At 38.2% G+C, this 16384-nt stretch overlaps 1 protein-coding gene across 1 annotated transcript; it reads left to right on the top strand.

Moving 5' to 3' along the window:
• The first annotated feature begins 791 nt into the window (after positions 1-791).
• Positions 792-15098, top strand: LOC594693 (putative transferase CAF17, mitochondrial). The gene is made up of 9 exons (XM_030988446.1): positions 792-814; positions 6536-6740; positions 7971-8115; positions 8606-8746; positions 9343-9508; positions 11543-11677; positions 12666-12765; positions 14036-14155; positions 14863-15098. The coding sequence occupies exons 3-9, from the start codon at positions 8041-8043 to the stop codon at positions 14954-14956; spliced, it is 831 nt and encodes a 276-aa protein (XP_030844306.1). The 5' UTR covers positions 792-814; positions 6536-6740; positions 7971-8040; the 3' UTR covers positions 14957-15098.
• The last annotated feature ends 1286 nt before the right edge of the window (positions 15099-16384 follow it).

Genomic DNA, 16384 nt, shown 5'->3' with positions numbered 1-16384 from the left:
TTCAAATCTGAGAGGCGCCCTAAGCTTTTTTTTCTTAATCGTATACCCCTTTTTTATTTTTAACGTACCCCTTTTTCTTTATAACAAGATCCCCTCTTCCTCGTGATAAGGGCCTTCATTTAATAATAACGTATGAGCCATATTTCCCCTTTCTCATAAATGTCCCTTTTCGCAAATACCCCTATTAAAAATTGCCCCTTTTTCTCTGACAAGTGCCATTTTCCATTCCCATAAGTGCCTCTTAATTTCCATCTTTGGTAAGTGACCTTTTTTATGTAAGAGAAGATTGAGCATTTTTTACTTCTAAATATCGCAATTTTTACTTTGACTGTTTGACACATATCCTTTTAATATGATAAGTGCCAACTTTTCCTTAGCTTTCTCCATAACATAATTTAAAGTAATGGTGCTGTTGAAATGTTTTAAACCAAAGTAAAGGAAAAAAATGCTTTCTCTTACTTAATAATTAATTTTTCTTGACTTTCTTTGGTCAAAATCACCCACAATTTTTTTTACTTGCACTGTACACTCGGCACTTGACAAACACAAGGTACGATAATACGCCAACGGCGGACTGTACTATACTGGAAGAAGAAGAAGAAATTACCAAGGTTGAATTTTTCTCACCGAGGCTTTCAAAAAATCACAAAATTTTCGATTGTTAGTAACCGAGTTCAATAGATGGCAACACCCATCGTATGATCTATTATTAGTCGAGAAATTCAGTCACGGTTGACCCAATTGCGTAATACCAGTACGATCGCTATCGTAAATTAACTTCGTGCATAGATCTATATTGGTAGGTGTGAAACCGGTAAGTAAGTTGTGTTTGAAATATTTCTTGATATCTATTGAATTGCCGATGAAAACAGTGAATTGAATTTAGTGAGAAATGTTATATTTGTTTTGGTGTAAAAATAAGTTAAAGTAAAATAAGATTTGACAAGAATAAGAAGATAAGATGCTCCCCTTTTTCGGCCAGCGCCAGCCTCGGCCGCTCCGCTGCCGCTGCCCGGCCCGGCTGATCGCTGACAAGGCTCTCATCTAGCGCTAGCAGCTCACTCCTTTTCTCTCTCAAACTGGAATTGTATGGCTAGATACCGCACTTACACACACTCACAGAGTCCTTCTGCCAAGCTGTGACTTCTCAATGTCTGTTAGATCTAGGCTACTGCACGATAATTTCTAACTTCTAATTAGATCTAACAAAGTTAGGGTCTAACGTTATGGGCATAGACTCTAGAATAGATTTATGCATGGCAATGAATGAACAAAAATGTCATTGACTGATTGAACATCAAGTTTTCATTCTCTGTTTTATTTGTAAATAAAGCAATCTGTATGTTAGATCTATTCGTGCAAAAGAAAGGAAATTTTTGAGAAAAGTCTATTTTGTGCTATTTCATAATTTTCATTCACAACTTTAATAAATAATAGGTCTAGGCCTAGACTATTGTAACGTGTTTATTAACCGAGGGAACTTATAAACCAAAATCAATCATCGAACATGCTGCATCAAAAACAATCCAAACTCTCCAACAAAACTCAAGTAAACCAAGACAGTAGAAAACACAACCTCACACGAAGAAGGACGGAACAGAACTAACTTTAATACTCAATATTATAACATGGCTCTGAGTACAACTCAGGCATCATAACAAAATAAACCAATCAGGAGAAAGTCATGTGATAAGAGAAATGAATGAGGTGAACAGGCTAGATAGATCAAAGGTGAGAGGCAAAGAGAACGAATGAGAGAAGAGAAAGTGCATGTTGCTAGGGCAGGAAAAGGCAACCATGCATAGAGAATGAGAAAACAACAAAGGGAATGGGTTTGAAGGAGAGAGAGGAAAATAAGGTGTGGCAGTAGTGCAACTGAAAGACTGTGCTGTAAGAAGGTGAATGAAATGGGAACATGAGCAGGGAAAATGAATATGCAAATGAAGAATGCAAATATATAAATGAATATGTAATAATGGATAAGGAAGAGATGAGAAATTTACTAACTGAAATATAAAGACAAATTCAAACTGTTACATAAATATCCCTCCACGCAAAAATTGTCCTCAATTTTCTAGAGGTGCGTATTAATTGGCTGCCTTTCAAACTACTAGCAAAACCATGTAATAAAAAAAACATTTTCATTGAACCCAAAACTTGAGTATATACGTAATTGCATATCCTATATAATTTGTTATGCAATCAGGGTACTTTTCATTTACCTATCAATTTCTTCTCTCTTTTTTTCCGACATAAGCACAAAACTTCCCTTTCAATGAAGCCAAACTCTATGATCTATTTACACATTCAACTAGAATTCCGAAACTATAAAAACCCTTAATTTGAACCCTGTACTAACAACTAAAGTAGAAGCACCATCTTAAAAGGCAGAAGTGCTTCAAACTGACGACAAATTGTCGACAATGAATTTATGACCGAAAATACAGAAATTGTCACTGTCCTATTTCTTTTTTCTTTTTAAAAAAAAATAACAAGTCAATTCAATGGCTAAAGACAATCAGAAGCGATTGTCCCAAATGTACTTTTTTCAAAATATGAGCAAGAAATACAGTTATGATTTGGAATCTCCAAAAACAAAATAAGAACACTTGTTCCACAAATTCCCAATATTCATGAATACATGTAATTGAATCCATGAATAGCATATTACATTATCTTTATAAAAAAAACGCTTACATGTAGCAACGTCATGTCTGTACTTTACACAGATCCATTACATCAATAGCATTGAAAATATTGAGATTGCAGTCAGTGCTTATACAACAATAACAGAAAAATACTTCTGTTGCAGAGACCAAAAAAGAAAAGATCAAAATCTCCTTGAGTATTTGATATCTCGCATTTAAAACTAAAATTGTGAGTGTACCGGTATATCAATCCGTTTCTTTTTTCTCTTTTCCGTACAAAATTTTGTCTTGCACGTTTTTGGAAATTGTCTTTTAAACAAGTAATGACTGCAAAAACAATGTTACACAAAATCTCCATATCTCGTCGGCTTGACGACAGCCCGTCCAGATCTGGTTCGAGTTTGGTTTGGTCGTCTCAGGGGTCGTTGTGGAAGTCCTGGGGGTCCTGGGGGTGGTGGCTGTAGTCCCAGGGGTGGTGGAGGTAGTCCCGGGGGTGTTGGCAGAAGTCCAGCCGGTCCCTGAATTGGCGATGGTGGAACAAGTAACCCAGGTGGTGGGTTATTTACTGGAAGAAGGGGGGTAGCATTCCCTGACTGGTCCCTAAATGGTAGGGAACCAGACAGAGGGGTGAAGTAAGGACGGTGAAGGTAGATGAAGGTAGGAGGAACGTCCGTGGTAGATGATCGGACGTCAGCCCTGGTACGTGGAGTCCACTCAGATCGGTACGGCTTGAGTCTGTTCTTGAGGGGGGCGTGGTAGCTGGGATTAGGTGATCTAATCGTCTCACATGCCCTGCATGTCTTGCAGAAATCAAGGACATCTCTATGCATGTAGGGCCAGAAATAGGATGACTTCGCTCGTTCGAGAGTCTGTTCTGCACTAAAGTGTCCTGAAGTTGGGTGACCATGAAGAAGCTTCAAAACTTCTTGCACTAAGCTTTCTGGGACTATGGCTTGGTAGAGCTTAACTGATCGTTTCTCGTCCATTTTTGTGCGATACAAGATATCGTTGTGGATGGATAGACGAGAAAGCTGCCAAAGAAGTCTGCGCTTTCCAGGCTGGCTGCGACGTATTTCCTTGACAGTCGGCCTCGCATTATTGGTAACCATGTGCCGGATATCTTCAAGGTCTTTGTCTAGCTTCTGGTGGTGAAGAAGCTTAGGCTCTAGTCCTTGGAGGCAGGTTGGAGGGGATGATGAAGGCTGAGGAACTTCTGATTCTAATTCAGACATGGTTTGGGTACCAACCGAAGAATAGGATGTAGCATTAAGGGTGCACACCTGAGAACTCTGAGTGGAAGAAGGACGAGAATTCTGCGGCTCCTCCTGGCTGTCAGGGTGACGAGACAAGGCGTCTTGGTAGGAGGCTCGTCCGTCTTGCTGGGGTCTGTAAGATGGATAACTGTGACTTGGGCTCGATGGACGACCATGACCTGGACTCGATGGACGACCATGACTTGGACTCGATGAACGGTACTGATCATGACGAAGGGTGTACCTGGGTCGAGGACTTGGTGATCGATATCGTTTTGTAGATGAAGACTCGTAGCGTTGTGATGGTGAGTGGTAGCGCTGGGGGGAACTCTGGTCATACCTCTCAGTGTACCTGTGTTGAGGGCTCTGTGATCTTTGCCTTGCAAAAGGGTTACGTGAATGATGAAGGTTGTGATTACTGAATCGTGATTTCAGCCTATCGACATCATTGTCTTTAGAGCGGTAATGGCTGAGTTGAGTTTCCAGGTGGTCAAACCTCTTATCCATTCTCTCCAGTCGGTTGACAAGCTGCCGGATAAGATCATCTCGGGTGGCTTTAACAAAAGTGTCTGGATTAGGAACTTGGGCATGTCTTAGGCGGGTTCTTTCAATCTGAAGAGCAAAATCTAGGGCCTCCTTGAAGGTTGAGACTCCAAGCTCATCGATGCGAATTCGGAGGAAATCACTTAGACCGGCAACAAATCTACGGACCATCTCTCCCTCTTGAGCCTTTTCCCCATACTCAGGGAAGGCTTCTTGTACTAAAGTTGTGATAGCGGCTGCATAAACCTCTAAAGGTTCATCATCCCGCCTAGTCCTGGCGTTAATGCATGACTGGAATGCGGCTATGTCATTCTTTCTACCAAAAACAGCAGAAAGCGCTCTCTCACTCTCTGCAAAACTTGCCCTTGTTGAAGAAGGAAGATTCTCCCACACCGTAAAAGCTGATCCAGCCAGGCGAGAAGGAAGGAGGACATGCAAACGACTCTCTGTACTAGGGTCAACTTCGGCTGCAACTTTCAGACGCTTTGCCCACTGGGCAAAATCTCTCCCATCCTTCCCGGTAAAAATCTCGGGTAAATCTATCCGGAACATGGTAAGTAGACTGCTGTCCACAGCAATATAATATACAATAACTATATGTAGCCAACCAATAACCTACGCCAGGCGACGGTGAAGAAAGGCTGGACTACGAGGTAAGTATAGTAGATGTACAGGGGTGCAGGAAAAAACTCACTCCCGATTACGTGTGAAAATATAGCTGCTCTATCAAGTCCAACAACTAGACGAAGACTTAATGAAATAAGCTTGTGAAAAGTAGTACCTAAAGGAGGAAGTACGTACAACAGACAAATAGTTGTGGATTACGATGCAATTACCTGAACAATCAATGATTGTCAGAAAATACAAGTCCTGAGCTGCCGATCCAAGTATCAAACTGATGAAGGATGAACATACACATGTACAGGTGGTGTACATGCAAGTTACAGGCGGAAAAAGGAAGATTAACCTCAAAGCTGGCTCAACAGGATCACTGCATGAAGAATAACTGCGACAAGGCTAGCAATATCTAACGAGGTACCCACAAGTAGTACAATAAGACTGATATTCGAGTGGTGAAAATGAGTCTTGTACATCAACAATTCAAGAAAAGTCAGCATAACCCACATTAACCAAGAAGGGAGAACCTTGTAAAACAACAAGAATGTCCCAATTAATGAAGTAGGGTGAACTACACTTAATTATCAACTGGTGACTCACCAAAATAATCGTAGAACTATGGCGAGCTTGAAGTTGAAGAAGAGGATGTATGATGATATAGCTTGCTAATTAGCACCAAGCTTGCTGAAGGAGGGTGAAAACAGAAGCAAGGTACAGGCAAACAGCAGCAAAAATATGAAAGCACGACATGGCGAAATTGGTTCGAAATAATCTGGATAAAACACAGAAACACCGCTGCCACCAATTGTAACGTGTTTATTAACCGAGGGAACTTATAAACCAAAATCAATCATCGAACATGCTGCATCAAAAACAATCCAAACTCTCCAACAAAACTCAAGTAAACCAAGACAGGAGAAAACACAACCTCACACGAAGAAGGACGGAACAGAACTAACTTTAATACTCAATATTATAACATGGCTCTGAGTACAACTCAGGCATCATAACAAAATAAACCAATCAGGAGAAAGTCATGTGATAAGAGAAATGAATGAGGTGAACAGGCTAGATAGATCAAAGGTGAGAGGCAAAGAGAACGAATGAGAGAAGAGAAAGTGCATGTTGCTAGGGCAGGAAAAGGCAACCATGCATAGAGAATGAGAAGACAACAAAGGGAATGGGTTTGAAGGAGAGAGAGGAAAATAAGGTGTGGCAGTAGTGCAACTGAAAGACTGTGCTGTAAGAAGGTGAATGAAATGGGAACATGAGCAGGGAAAATGAATATGCAAATGAAGAATGCAAATATATAAATGAATATGTAATAATGGATAAGGAAGAGATGAGAAATTTACTAACTGAAATATAAAGACAAATTCAAACTGTTACACTACTAAGCCTCAAAATGCTATCTTTCATGAAATAATTTGTTAAATTGTATGCATGTGCATGTTTTTTCTCTTTACCTTTCAGAACTAGCTTTTCAGCATGGAAGCGCGAGCTCTAGGAGTCTTTGCTATGCGTATGAAGTGGGCTCCTATACATCAGCTATGTAATAGATGTTACCGGAGCCTAAATAAGGCAGGCGTGTTGAGGGGAGCGTTACAAACTACCATGGCTAGCAGAAGGACATGTTCTTCAGACAATAGCCTCAAACCAGCAGATCCATCATTGAATGGTGAGTAGTAGTAGTGGTATCATAACTTGGAGGTCCCGGATTTAAAACCAATTGATCCCCATTACCAAGTCCCTCAGAGAGGACTTAAAGCCGTCAGTCTCCTGGTCGCTTTCTTCCAAGCATTAGCTTTCTTAGCAGTCGGGTAAAACAGGCAAACCGGCTATCAACCATCAAATCTGGGGACATTTAGTCCTTAATCAAGGTCACCTCTCGAAGGAAAGGTCTTTCTTTCAAAGAACATTAATTTCATTATATACAAATAATTGGTTAGAATAGATCATAATACATTGGTTCATCCACATGACTCTTAGTGGACAGCTCAAAGGGTTCGACCGCCAGCTCATTGATACCATCCTTTAGCGAGCCACTAACCCAAATTTACCTCTCTCCACCCAGGGCCCTGTTTCATTAAACTTTTTTTACCAATAACCGGTTATAATAACTGTTATATTAAGCTATTGAAATCATTGCATTTGACTGGCTGAGAGCAAATATGTCATAGATATTTAGCATTTGTTATTGATAACAAGTTTTATTAAAAAAAGGGCCCTGATGTTTAAGATATCAGACAGCTGGTCATTGACTGCGGTAATGATATTGGAATGCCAGGAGTGATGGGAATTTCTCCTATACATTAAAGGTACTATGTCCCTTTTGCAGCCAACCTCAAATTCTGTAGAACTTTGCAGGAATTATGAATATGTCATGTATGTCCTATCTGTGAAATTTAAACGTTAGCAGTGTCCTTATATTCAAATTATGCAAGGAAACCTGTTTACTTGCTAGACTTCACTGTCAGACACTATTGAGTGACTGACTGGCTTTTTTTCGTCTTTGGTAATAACATAGGCCTACATAAAATGAGCTGTAAAGGGAACATGAGCGTTTGTCTACATCAATAACCCACTTCTTGTGATGGCCAAAATTAACTAATCAAATCTTTACGCAGCATAAAACGTATGACCTTTCAGTAAAATGGTCTGAAAATCAAGACTATTACTTATTGGCTCTATAGCTCCTAAGTCGATTTGACAACTAATAGCCGTTATTTTCCCACTTGAAGACATTTTCAAGCCCCACCCTTTTTAGGGAGGTTCTAAATTTGTATTGTCTTTCAAATGCCGTTGGAATTTAAACTTTTCATTTTTTGGGCCTCCAAATGGGACATACTGTAGTACCTTTAAACCACTCATTTTTTTGTACTTTCATCTGATTTTTCTCCTTTTGTAGGGTCAAGACTGACGGGTCGTAGTCTGATGTTGGTAAAAGGTCGCGATGCTCAGGACCTACTTCAGGGTTAATGACCAATGACGTGCAGCAGCTGAATGGGGGCGAAGGTCAAGAGGTCATCTATTCCATGTTTCTAAATAAACAAGTGAGTAAATTGCATCTTGCGAATATAATGTATTTATGCGCTTTGTAAGTGACATTAATTGAAGTTTAAAGTATTTCTTGGTTATGCACGTTGTATCTAATGAAAATCTGCTTTATAAATATAAGATTATCATTAATATTATTATTATCATTATCAAAGCTAGGTGACCAAGCATTTGCTTGTGCTGTCCCAAAACTCTGGAATAACTTGCCATTTGAATTTTGAAGTCAGGAAATCACCGTTCGTAAATGTCTTTAAATCAAATCTGAAAACACATCTTTTTAATTTAATGTAAATCTAAGCATATCAGGAGCTCTTGTAGCGCAGTAGAATATATACCTAATGTTGGATAGTTTCTGCGCTCTATACATGTATTATTTTTATTATTATTGTGCTATTACTATTATTATTTATGGTATTATTTATTAATTTAACTATCAATAATATTTGCATTATTATTATTAGAAGTATTATTATCTTTGTATTGCAGGGGCGAGTCCTGTATGATGTTATGTGTTACCAGTGGAGTAAAGATCCAGAGGGAGACACACAGTCATACCTTCTAGAGTGTGATAGCGCCATCTCGCAGGAATTACATAAACATCTCAAACTCTACAGAATCAGGAAGAAGGTGATTATCTCTGTCATATCCTCTGTTTTGAGTCAGAAGGGCTTTAACTATTTAAACCTATACAAAATAATGTCCTTCTGTTGGACTCCACTAAGGCGATATAACCATTTGAAAGTAAACCTCTATACAACTATGGGTGAAACTCAAAGGGAATTAATTGATGATAGGTAAATAAATAAATACATACCGGTAAATCATAATAATAATGATGGTTAAATTTCATTTCCTAAGAGTCGTTTAGCATCAGTACCGAGGCCTTATAATTTCCAGATAAAAAAAAATAAATTAGTTTGTCGAAAAGATCAATTTAATTTGTAAATCCAATTTAAAATTAGGGGAGGGGGGTGAGGTACCGTTTTTCATGACTTATTTGAACGCCTCCCGCAAATACTCGGCACCTTGCTTCATTTGGATTTCATCACTATCATCATCACTATCATCATCTTGTAAAGCACTATACATTAAGTACTAACATCATTATCATCACCATCATCATCACCAACATGACCATGACCATCATAATCATCATCACTATCATCATCATCTTTTATCATTATCAGCACTAATGTTTCTTTTCCTATTCACATGATATTCAGGTGGATATCACATCACTGGATTCTGAGTACCATGTATGGTCCATCTTTAGTCCTGGCCCCACTCCTCCCCCTAGCCCAGGATCTAAATCCGGCCCATCTCATTTCTTCACTGACCCTAGGGTCAAAGGTCTAGGTCAGAGGGTCATCGTCCCACAAGGCAGTCAAGGTAGGTTCTAGAGTTGGACATTGCATTCATTAAAATGACCATTTAGTAGCTTACCATATTTCTTATTTGTCTTAATTTACACTAAATGCAATTTATTTAAAATTCAAATTCAAGTTCAATGTTATTCATTTGTATATTTTTGTGCAATCATAACAAGATGACAATGACAATGATGTATATGTATACAGTGTTTACAGGCCTTAAAGAGAAGGTTGAGTTCTGGGAAGAGGTGAAAAATAATTTGTGAGCATTACTCATTCTTATTATGCAAGTGTGGAAGAAAATCAGTTAAGACATGTTCCCTGAAAAGCTTGGCTCTTCAAATGCCTTCATATTCTAAATATACATGTAACATCGTAAAAATCGGGGGGCCGGCTTTTTACGCCATGTGTTTGTGTAGTCCCATATACATCTTTCTGTGCAAGTGTTTGTAACTTTACCAAGACTTGGCCAAATTTCTTATCATTTTGATGATTCCAGAACCTTGCAATACACACAAATTCTTATATGCTAGATGATCAACCTTTTCTGGTCGGTTCCACACCGTTTCTTTCACAATGCAATCGCATGACCAGAACTCAACTTCATCTTTAAATTTCAATATTTTTAGGGCAAAGCCACTTTTCTGTAGGGCACATTCCTTTACAGCAGAAATAGGAAGAATTGGAAAGGGCACACAAAATTTCCAAGGCCAATGAGAGGGGCATTGAGGCTAATCAAAAGAGCATCCATGGCCTTAGATTTATTTAATTCTAGTGTTAATGATACAGTTGTTTAAAAAGTTTAAAGGTAAAGATCAGTTTTGGAAACGCCCCCCTCTCAAAAAATGAAATGGAAGCTCTTATTACCAACCATGTGAAAGAATATGTTATGACTAAGACGTGATCATACAAATTTTGCTGAGAAACCGCCTACTAATTGATATATTTGGTAAAATTATTATATCTTTTTGGACCTGATAGATATAACGCACGTGTGGGGGTAGTTCCATATACATCTTTCTGTGTACAGTGCTTGTAGTTTTATCAAATTTCTTATCATTTTGAAGATTCCAGAACCTTGCAGTACACACCAATACTTATATGCTAGATGATCAACCTTTTTTGATCGATTCCACAACGTTTCTTTCACAATGCAATCGCATGACCACAACTGGTCTTTATCTTTAATTAAGAAAAGAAACTAAAACAGCAATTCAATTAAGTTTGGTTTTATTTCTGAATCTTTGAAAAACCAAATTAATGCAAAGTATATTTCACGTAAAACATTTTAACAGTCACAATGATTAAGGAAATGAAGCTAACTGAAAACAGAGCTCGTAATTGTTGCAGCTCAATGTAAATAAGGATATCATGTTGAAAAGTCTTTTTTTTTCTCACAAGCTTGAGTGTATGAAGATCAAGATAGAAGGCTCAAAAAAATGTTAACGAGTTTGTAAATAAAATCCAAACTTTCAATGAGAAGGAACATTTAGTCATGCCATATTACATACTGCACTTTGTACATGTACATTCAGCAATAACTTGTTTGCAGGGCATTTTTTATTGCCATTGGAACCCCATTAAATTCAAAGCAATCAATTCTTTGTTATACCAACTTTAGAGGTAAAGACCAGTTTTGGAAACGCCCCCCTCTCAAAAAGTGATTTGGTAGCTCCTATTACCAATCCTGTGAAAGAATATGTTTTGATTAATACGTGATGATACAAATTTTGCCGAGAAACCACCTACTAATTGATATATTTGTTAAATTATTGTATCTATTTGGACCTGATAGATATTGCGCATGTGTCGAGTAGTCCCATATACATCTTGCTGTCTACAGTGCTTGTAACTTTACCAAGACTGGGCCAAATTTTTTATCATTTCGGTGACTCCAGAACCTTGCAGTAAACACCAATACTTATATGCTAGATGATCAACCTTTCTGATCGATTCCAAAACATTTCTTTCACAATGCAATCGCATGACCAGAACTGATCTTTATCTTTAAGTCTGGCTGTATTACATGTATTGTTCTTTATATGTTATACAGTACCTGGTATTGAAGAAGTTAATGAAGAAGATTACATGATGCATCGTTATCAGTGGGGCGTGGCCGAAGGGGTCAACGAACTTCCTACAGGAGATTGTCTCCCTCTAGAGTCCAATCTAGCTCTCATGAATGGAGGCAAGTAGTCCATTTTTCTTTTCTTTTTTTTCTTCTCTTTACCTCCCACTGAATTCATAACTAGTGTATACAATTTTACAATGTTGGCCTAAAAGTGCTGTTCGGTTGGGAGGAACTCGGATGCAGGATGCATTTTCATGAAACAGAGATACCAATCTTCAGGATTTTTCAAATAAATTGAGAAAAGTTCAGGGGGAACAAAAATAAATATCAGGAAGAAAAAAAAGTTGAAATATCTTGAAAGCCCCCCCCCCCCCCCCCCAAAAAAAAAAATAAATAAATAAATAAAAAAAATAAAATGATTTGAAGTGCTGTAAAAGTAGTGTTGTGAATAATGTTACTGTTCACTACGCTCACTTTGCTCAGGTTACTTTCTCGATATTTGAAAAAAACTTCCTTATATCATCTCTAATGAAATGATGTAATTGTATGGCAAGGATGTAATCAAGTCTTTTAGCTGCCCACAACAGGTTTACACATTGACACGGTATATGTCAATTGCAAGCTAATTTGTCTCATACTTTACCAATCATTGTTTCAAGCTATTAGAGCTCAAATCAGAGAAAATATTAAATACAACTGTATAATGAAAACTTTCATGCTATTTTACACTCACAATTCCACAATATAGTTCTCTAATACTTGTTGATATATTGGACATACCTAAGGCTTGCCAGTACACGTGCATGTATATATAATTTTTTAAATTCTTGTTAATATTTGTTGTTGATAATTTCATTATTTGCATGTCAGTAACCATTTTTTTTCCTTCTTTGTCGGTGATCAAGTTTTAAGTATTATTGTATCAAGGTGATAAACCTACTAGAGCATCAAGCAGAGAAAATATTAAATAGAATTATATTTTTCATTTCTTAGTGTAGTTGGTACTTGGTGCTATATAAGACATACCTTAGGCTTGCCCATATTCACGTATGTATGTTAGCTTTATTTTCATGTCAGTAATCATTAGTTTGTTCTTCTTCTTCAGTGAGTTTTACCAAGGGCTGTTACTTGGGCCAAGAACTCACCGCCAGGACGCATCATACCGGAGTCATCAGAAAAAGAGTCATGCCGATCCAGCTCGCAGGGTGAGAATAAAGGAGAGGAATATAATATTGAAATACACATTTGGCCAATTCTTTTAACTCGTATCCTGCCATAAGGCTGCTTACACGCTATCGGTAAAGTGCTTTGTACACGCAAGCGTGCTATCGATTGGTTGCTTCATTCATGCGAGCGAGCTACTGCTTATCTGCTTTGTGCATGCATGCTCGCATTCGTAATAGCAGTTATTGTTCATGCCCATTGCACAATGCCTAGTGTTTCGCATGTGCTATTGATAGTACCATCGCGCTAATCCGATTATCTCAAAATTAACTTGGCACAGGGGATTTGAGGTTTGGCACAATGGGGATTAGCCCTGTGGCTCTGGGCTGTATTCATTATGGCACGATAAGAGTTAAAGACCCTGTCGAGGCGAAAAATGAAATAGATGAAGTATATATCAATGGGTCCAATCCGGTCCAGATGTTTTGTCGTCACTGTGACTGGCAGGAATTTTACTTTCAATTTTGTTTTTAATTTTAATCACAATTGATGAATTTGTTGTAGATATTTTTCATTCTGCCGTAAGTTCTGCATTAGAATTGTCTATTATGTAAATTTTGCATAATACTTTTAAACCTAATGTTTGCATTGTTTTTAATCAAGGGCCCTCAAGGACAGCAGTTTTTTAAAACTGCAGAGGCAACCCTGTTTGAATAAAATAGATAAAATAAGACTAGTCCATTAAAGACCCTTGTGATGTTCACATTCACTGGGTTCTTAGTTCTTGTGGTTCTCCTACCGGTACAAGGCAATGACGAATGATTTCACTATAGTTGTTTATCGGGGGGGGGGTGACTTCATATACATATTGTGGTTGTGCTCATCATTAAGTGTAATTGAAATTTCAGATTAATGCTTGGATTTTATTTTCATTTATCAACTTTTAATGCATGTTAATAATAATTAAACATTTTTATATAGTGCATAACACATAGGCAAATATGTCTCTATGCACTTTAATAAAAAGAACAAAAAACAAAAACAATGCACTGGGTTCATGATTTTGATTATTTATGAAGTGGTGAAAAAGATATGTCTTTAGAGAATTGGTAAAGGTTTTATAGGATCCTATAGATTTCAGTTGTTCTGGCAACTTGTTCCACAAAACAAACAAACAAACAAAACAAAAAGAAGAGAAGAAGAAAAAATTATAAAAAGATAGCATCTTGGCCTCCAAAGGCTCAAGACATCTACCCCAGAAATGATAATACATGTACCCCCCCCCCCAAATTTTTTCTCTGTACGTATTAGGAATGCAATACCTACTATCCCAGCTGGTACAAGCATCAAGACTGCTGAGGGAAAGAATGTGGGGAAATTCAGATGTCACCTACATCATAATGGACTTGCCCTCCTCAGGACAGCTCTCATGTAAGTTGAAAATGTTGTCGTGTCAATAAAATGTAATTAGTTTGTGCCTCTACAACAATGGTGTTTAAAACTCCCCATTTTTTTCACTAAGGAAAGTGCAAATTAAGGATTCAGGATGCTGATAAAATACATAACGTTCCATTTAGAGGTCAGCCATCTGTATAAAGTCCATGTGAACTGCATGGGAATCCACTTTCTAGAATCACCTGTCATATTTTAACAATTGATTTACTAAAATGAAATTGTTCCTTTCTTTTCTCTCTCTTTTTCTTTTTTTCCATACTCCTGATTCCCTTTTGTCCCTTTCTTTCTACTTCCTCTTATTTCCCTGATAATCCTAATCTCTTCCTAATCTTTTTCTTTTCTTTTCTTTTTCAAATTTGTCCATCCAACAATTGTAATTCCTCCATCCCCCCCCCCCCCTTCTCTCATTTTCCACCCTCTCTCTCTCTCTCTATCTCTCTTTCTTTCCCACCCTCCCTTTTTCTTTGTCTTCACATTCTTACTCATGCAATAATCCATATCCTCTTCCTCCCTCTGTCTCTGTATCTCCCTCCCTCTCTCTCGCTCTCTCTCTCTCTCTCCCTCTCTCCTCTCTCTCTCTCTCTCTCTCCCTCTCCTCTCTCTCTCTCTCTCTCTCTCCCTCTCCTCTCTCTCTCTCTCTGTCTCTCTCTCACTCTCTCTCTCTGTCTCTCTCTCTCTCATAGAGGTAACAAGCTCAAGGTCACCACTGAAGATGGAGCAGAGGCTGATCTAGAGGCAAGGAGACCATCATGGTGGCCGCAGGAAACTCACAAGTGAAAGGATCATTAAGATGCAAGAGATTGGGACTAAAATTGACCTGGAATCTGCAGGAAAATAATAATAATAATATTCAGCTGTTATATAGCGCTTAATACATCTCGGATGTCTCTAAGCGCTTTACAGATATACTATTACCCGGTCATTGGATTCTGTACTTGCCCGCACACACTGTGTAAACAATCTCCACTCCCTGGGGAGCATTCCAGCCAGGCGTTACATGACGCTCAAAAACTGTTTGACCAACAATGAGGGTCGCATCCTACCGGGTACCCATTTTAACACATGGGTGGAGAGTAGCAAGTGTAGGTTAATATCTTGTCAAAGGATATAAGTGCCGTGTCGGGATTCAAACCCTCGACCTTCGCATCTCCAGCGCCTTCAACCACTCGACCACAACACTCCCCCAAGTGAAAAGAGCATAAGAGGAAATCATAGACTTTGTTAGTCTTGGATTCTGCAGAACTTGACTTAACTTGGAATCTACAGGACAAATGAAGTAATCATAAGATAAAACAAGATTGTGACAGATATATTTGGAGTCTGCAGGAAACTAACAAGTGATAGAATCTTCAAAGGGGGAAGCCCACCCCCGATATCAAGTTTATTTTAATAGATGCAGAACTATGAAAGAAACCTGTCATTGAAAGTCGCATGATGCAATTAAACGCTGATATCTCATCGTGAAATCCATACATTGTAGTAACTGTTTTGAAATCATGTGATGGTGACTCACGTTTTTCCCCACAGATTCATGCTTTCATGACTTTATGTATGAGTAATATGCATTATTTGATATCAAGTTTATGATATTACAAATTACAACAAGTAGTGACTGTACAGCATTCATAAATAATATTGTCATCCCCCCCCCCCTTCCTCCAACTGTGTGATCACCAGAGTTCCTCGATCTTTTAAAGAGAAGGTTGAGTTCTGGGAAGAGGTGAAAAATAATTTGTGAGCATTACTCATTCTTATTATGCAAGCGTGGAAGAACATCAGTTAAGACATGTTCCCTGAAAAGCATGGTTCTTCAAATGCCTTCATATTCTAAATATGCATGTAACATCGTAAAAATCGGGGGGGGGCCGGCTTTTTACGCCACGTGTTCGTGTAGTCCCATATACATCTTTCTGTGCAAGTGTTTGTAACTTTACCAAGACTTGGCCAAATTTCTTATCATTTTGATGATTCCAGAACCTTGCAATACACACAAATTCTTATATGCTAGATGATCAACCTTTTCTGGTCGGTTCCACACCGTTTCTTTCACAATGCAATCGCATGACTAGAACTCAACTTCATCTTTAAGGGTTAAGGCATTGATAAGCACGGCTTCATTACTTCATGTAAACCATAAATATAATGTAATGTAATGACATACATGGCACATTTCAAATGTTCACTGTTATTATTATATAATACTGA

The sequence above is a fragment of the Strongylocentrotus purpuratus genome, unplaced genomic scaffold, assembly GCF_000002235.5.
Source record: "Strongylocentrotus purpuratus isolate Spur 01 unplaced genomic scaffold, Spur_5.0 spur5_scaffold_17, whole genome shotgun sequence".
NCBI classification, from domain to species: Eukaryota; Metazoa; Echinodermata; class Echinoidea; order Camarodonta; family Strongylocentrotidae; genus Strongylocentrotus; species Strongylocentrotus purpuratus.
Note: the sequence above shows the minus strand (reverse complement) of the source record. Positions and strands in the feature narration are given on the sequence as shown.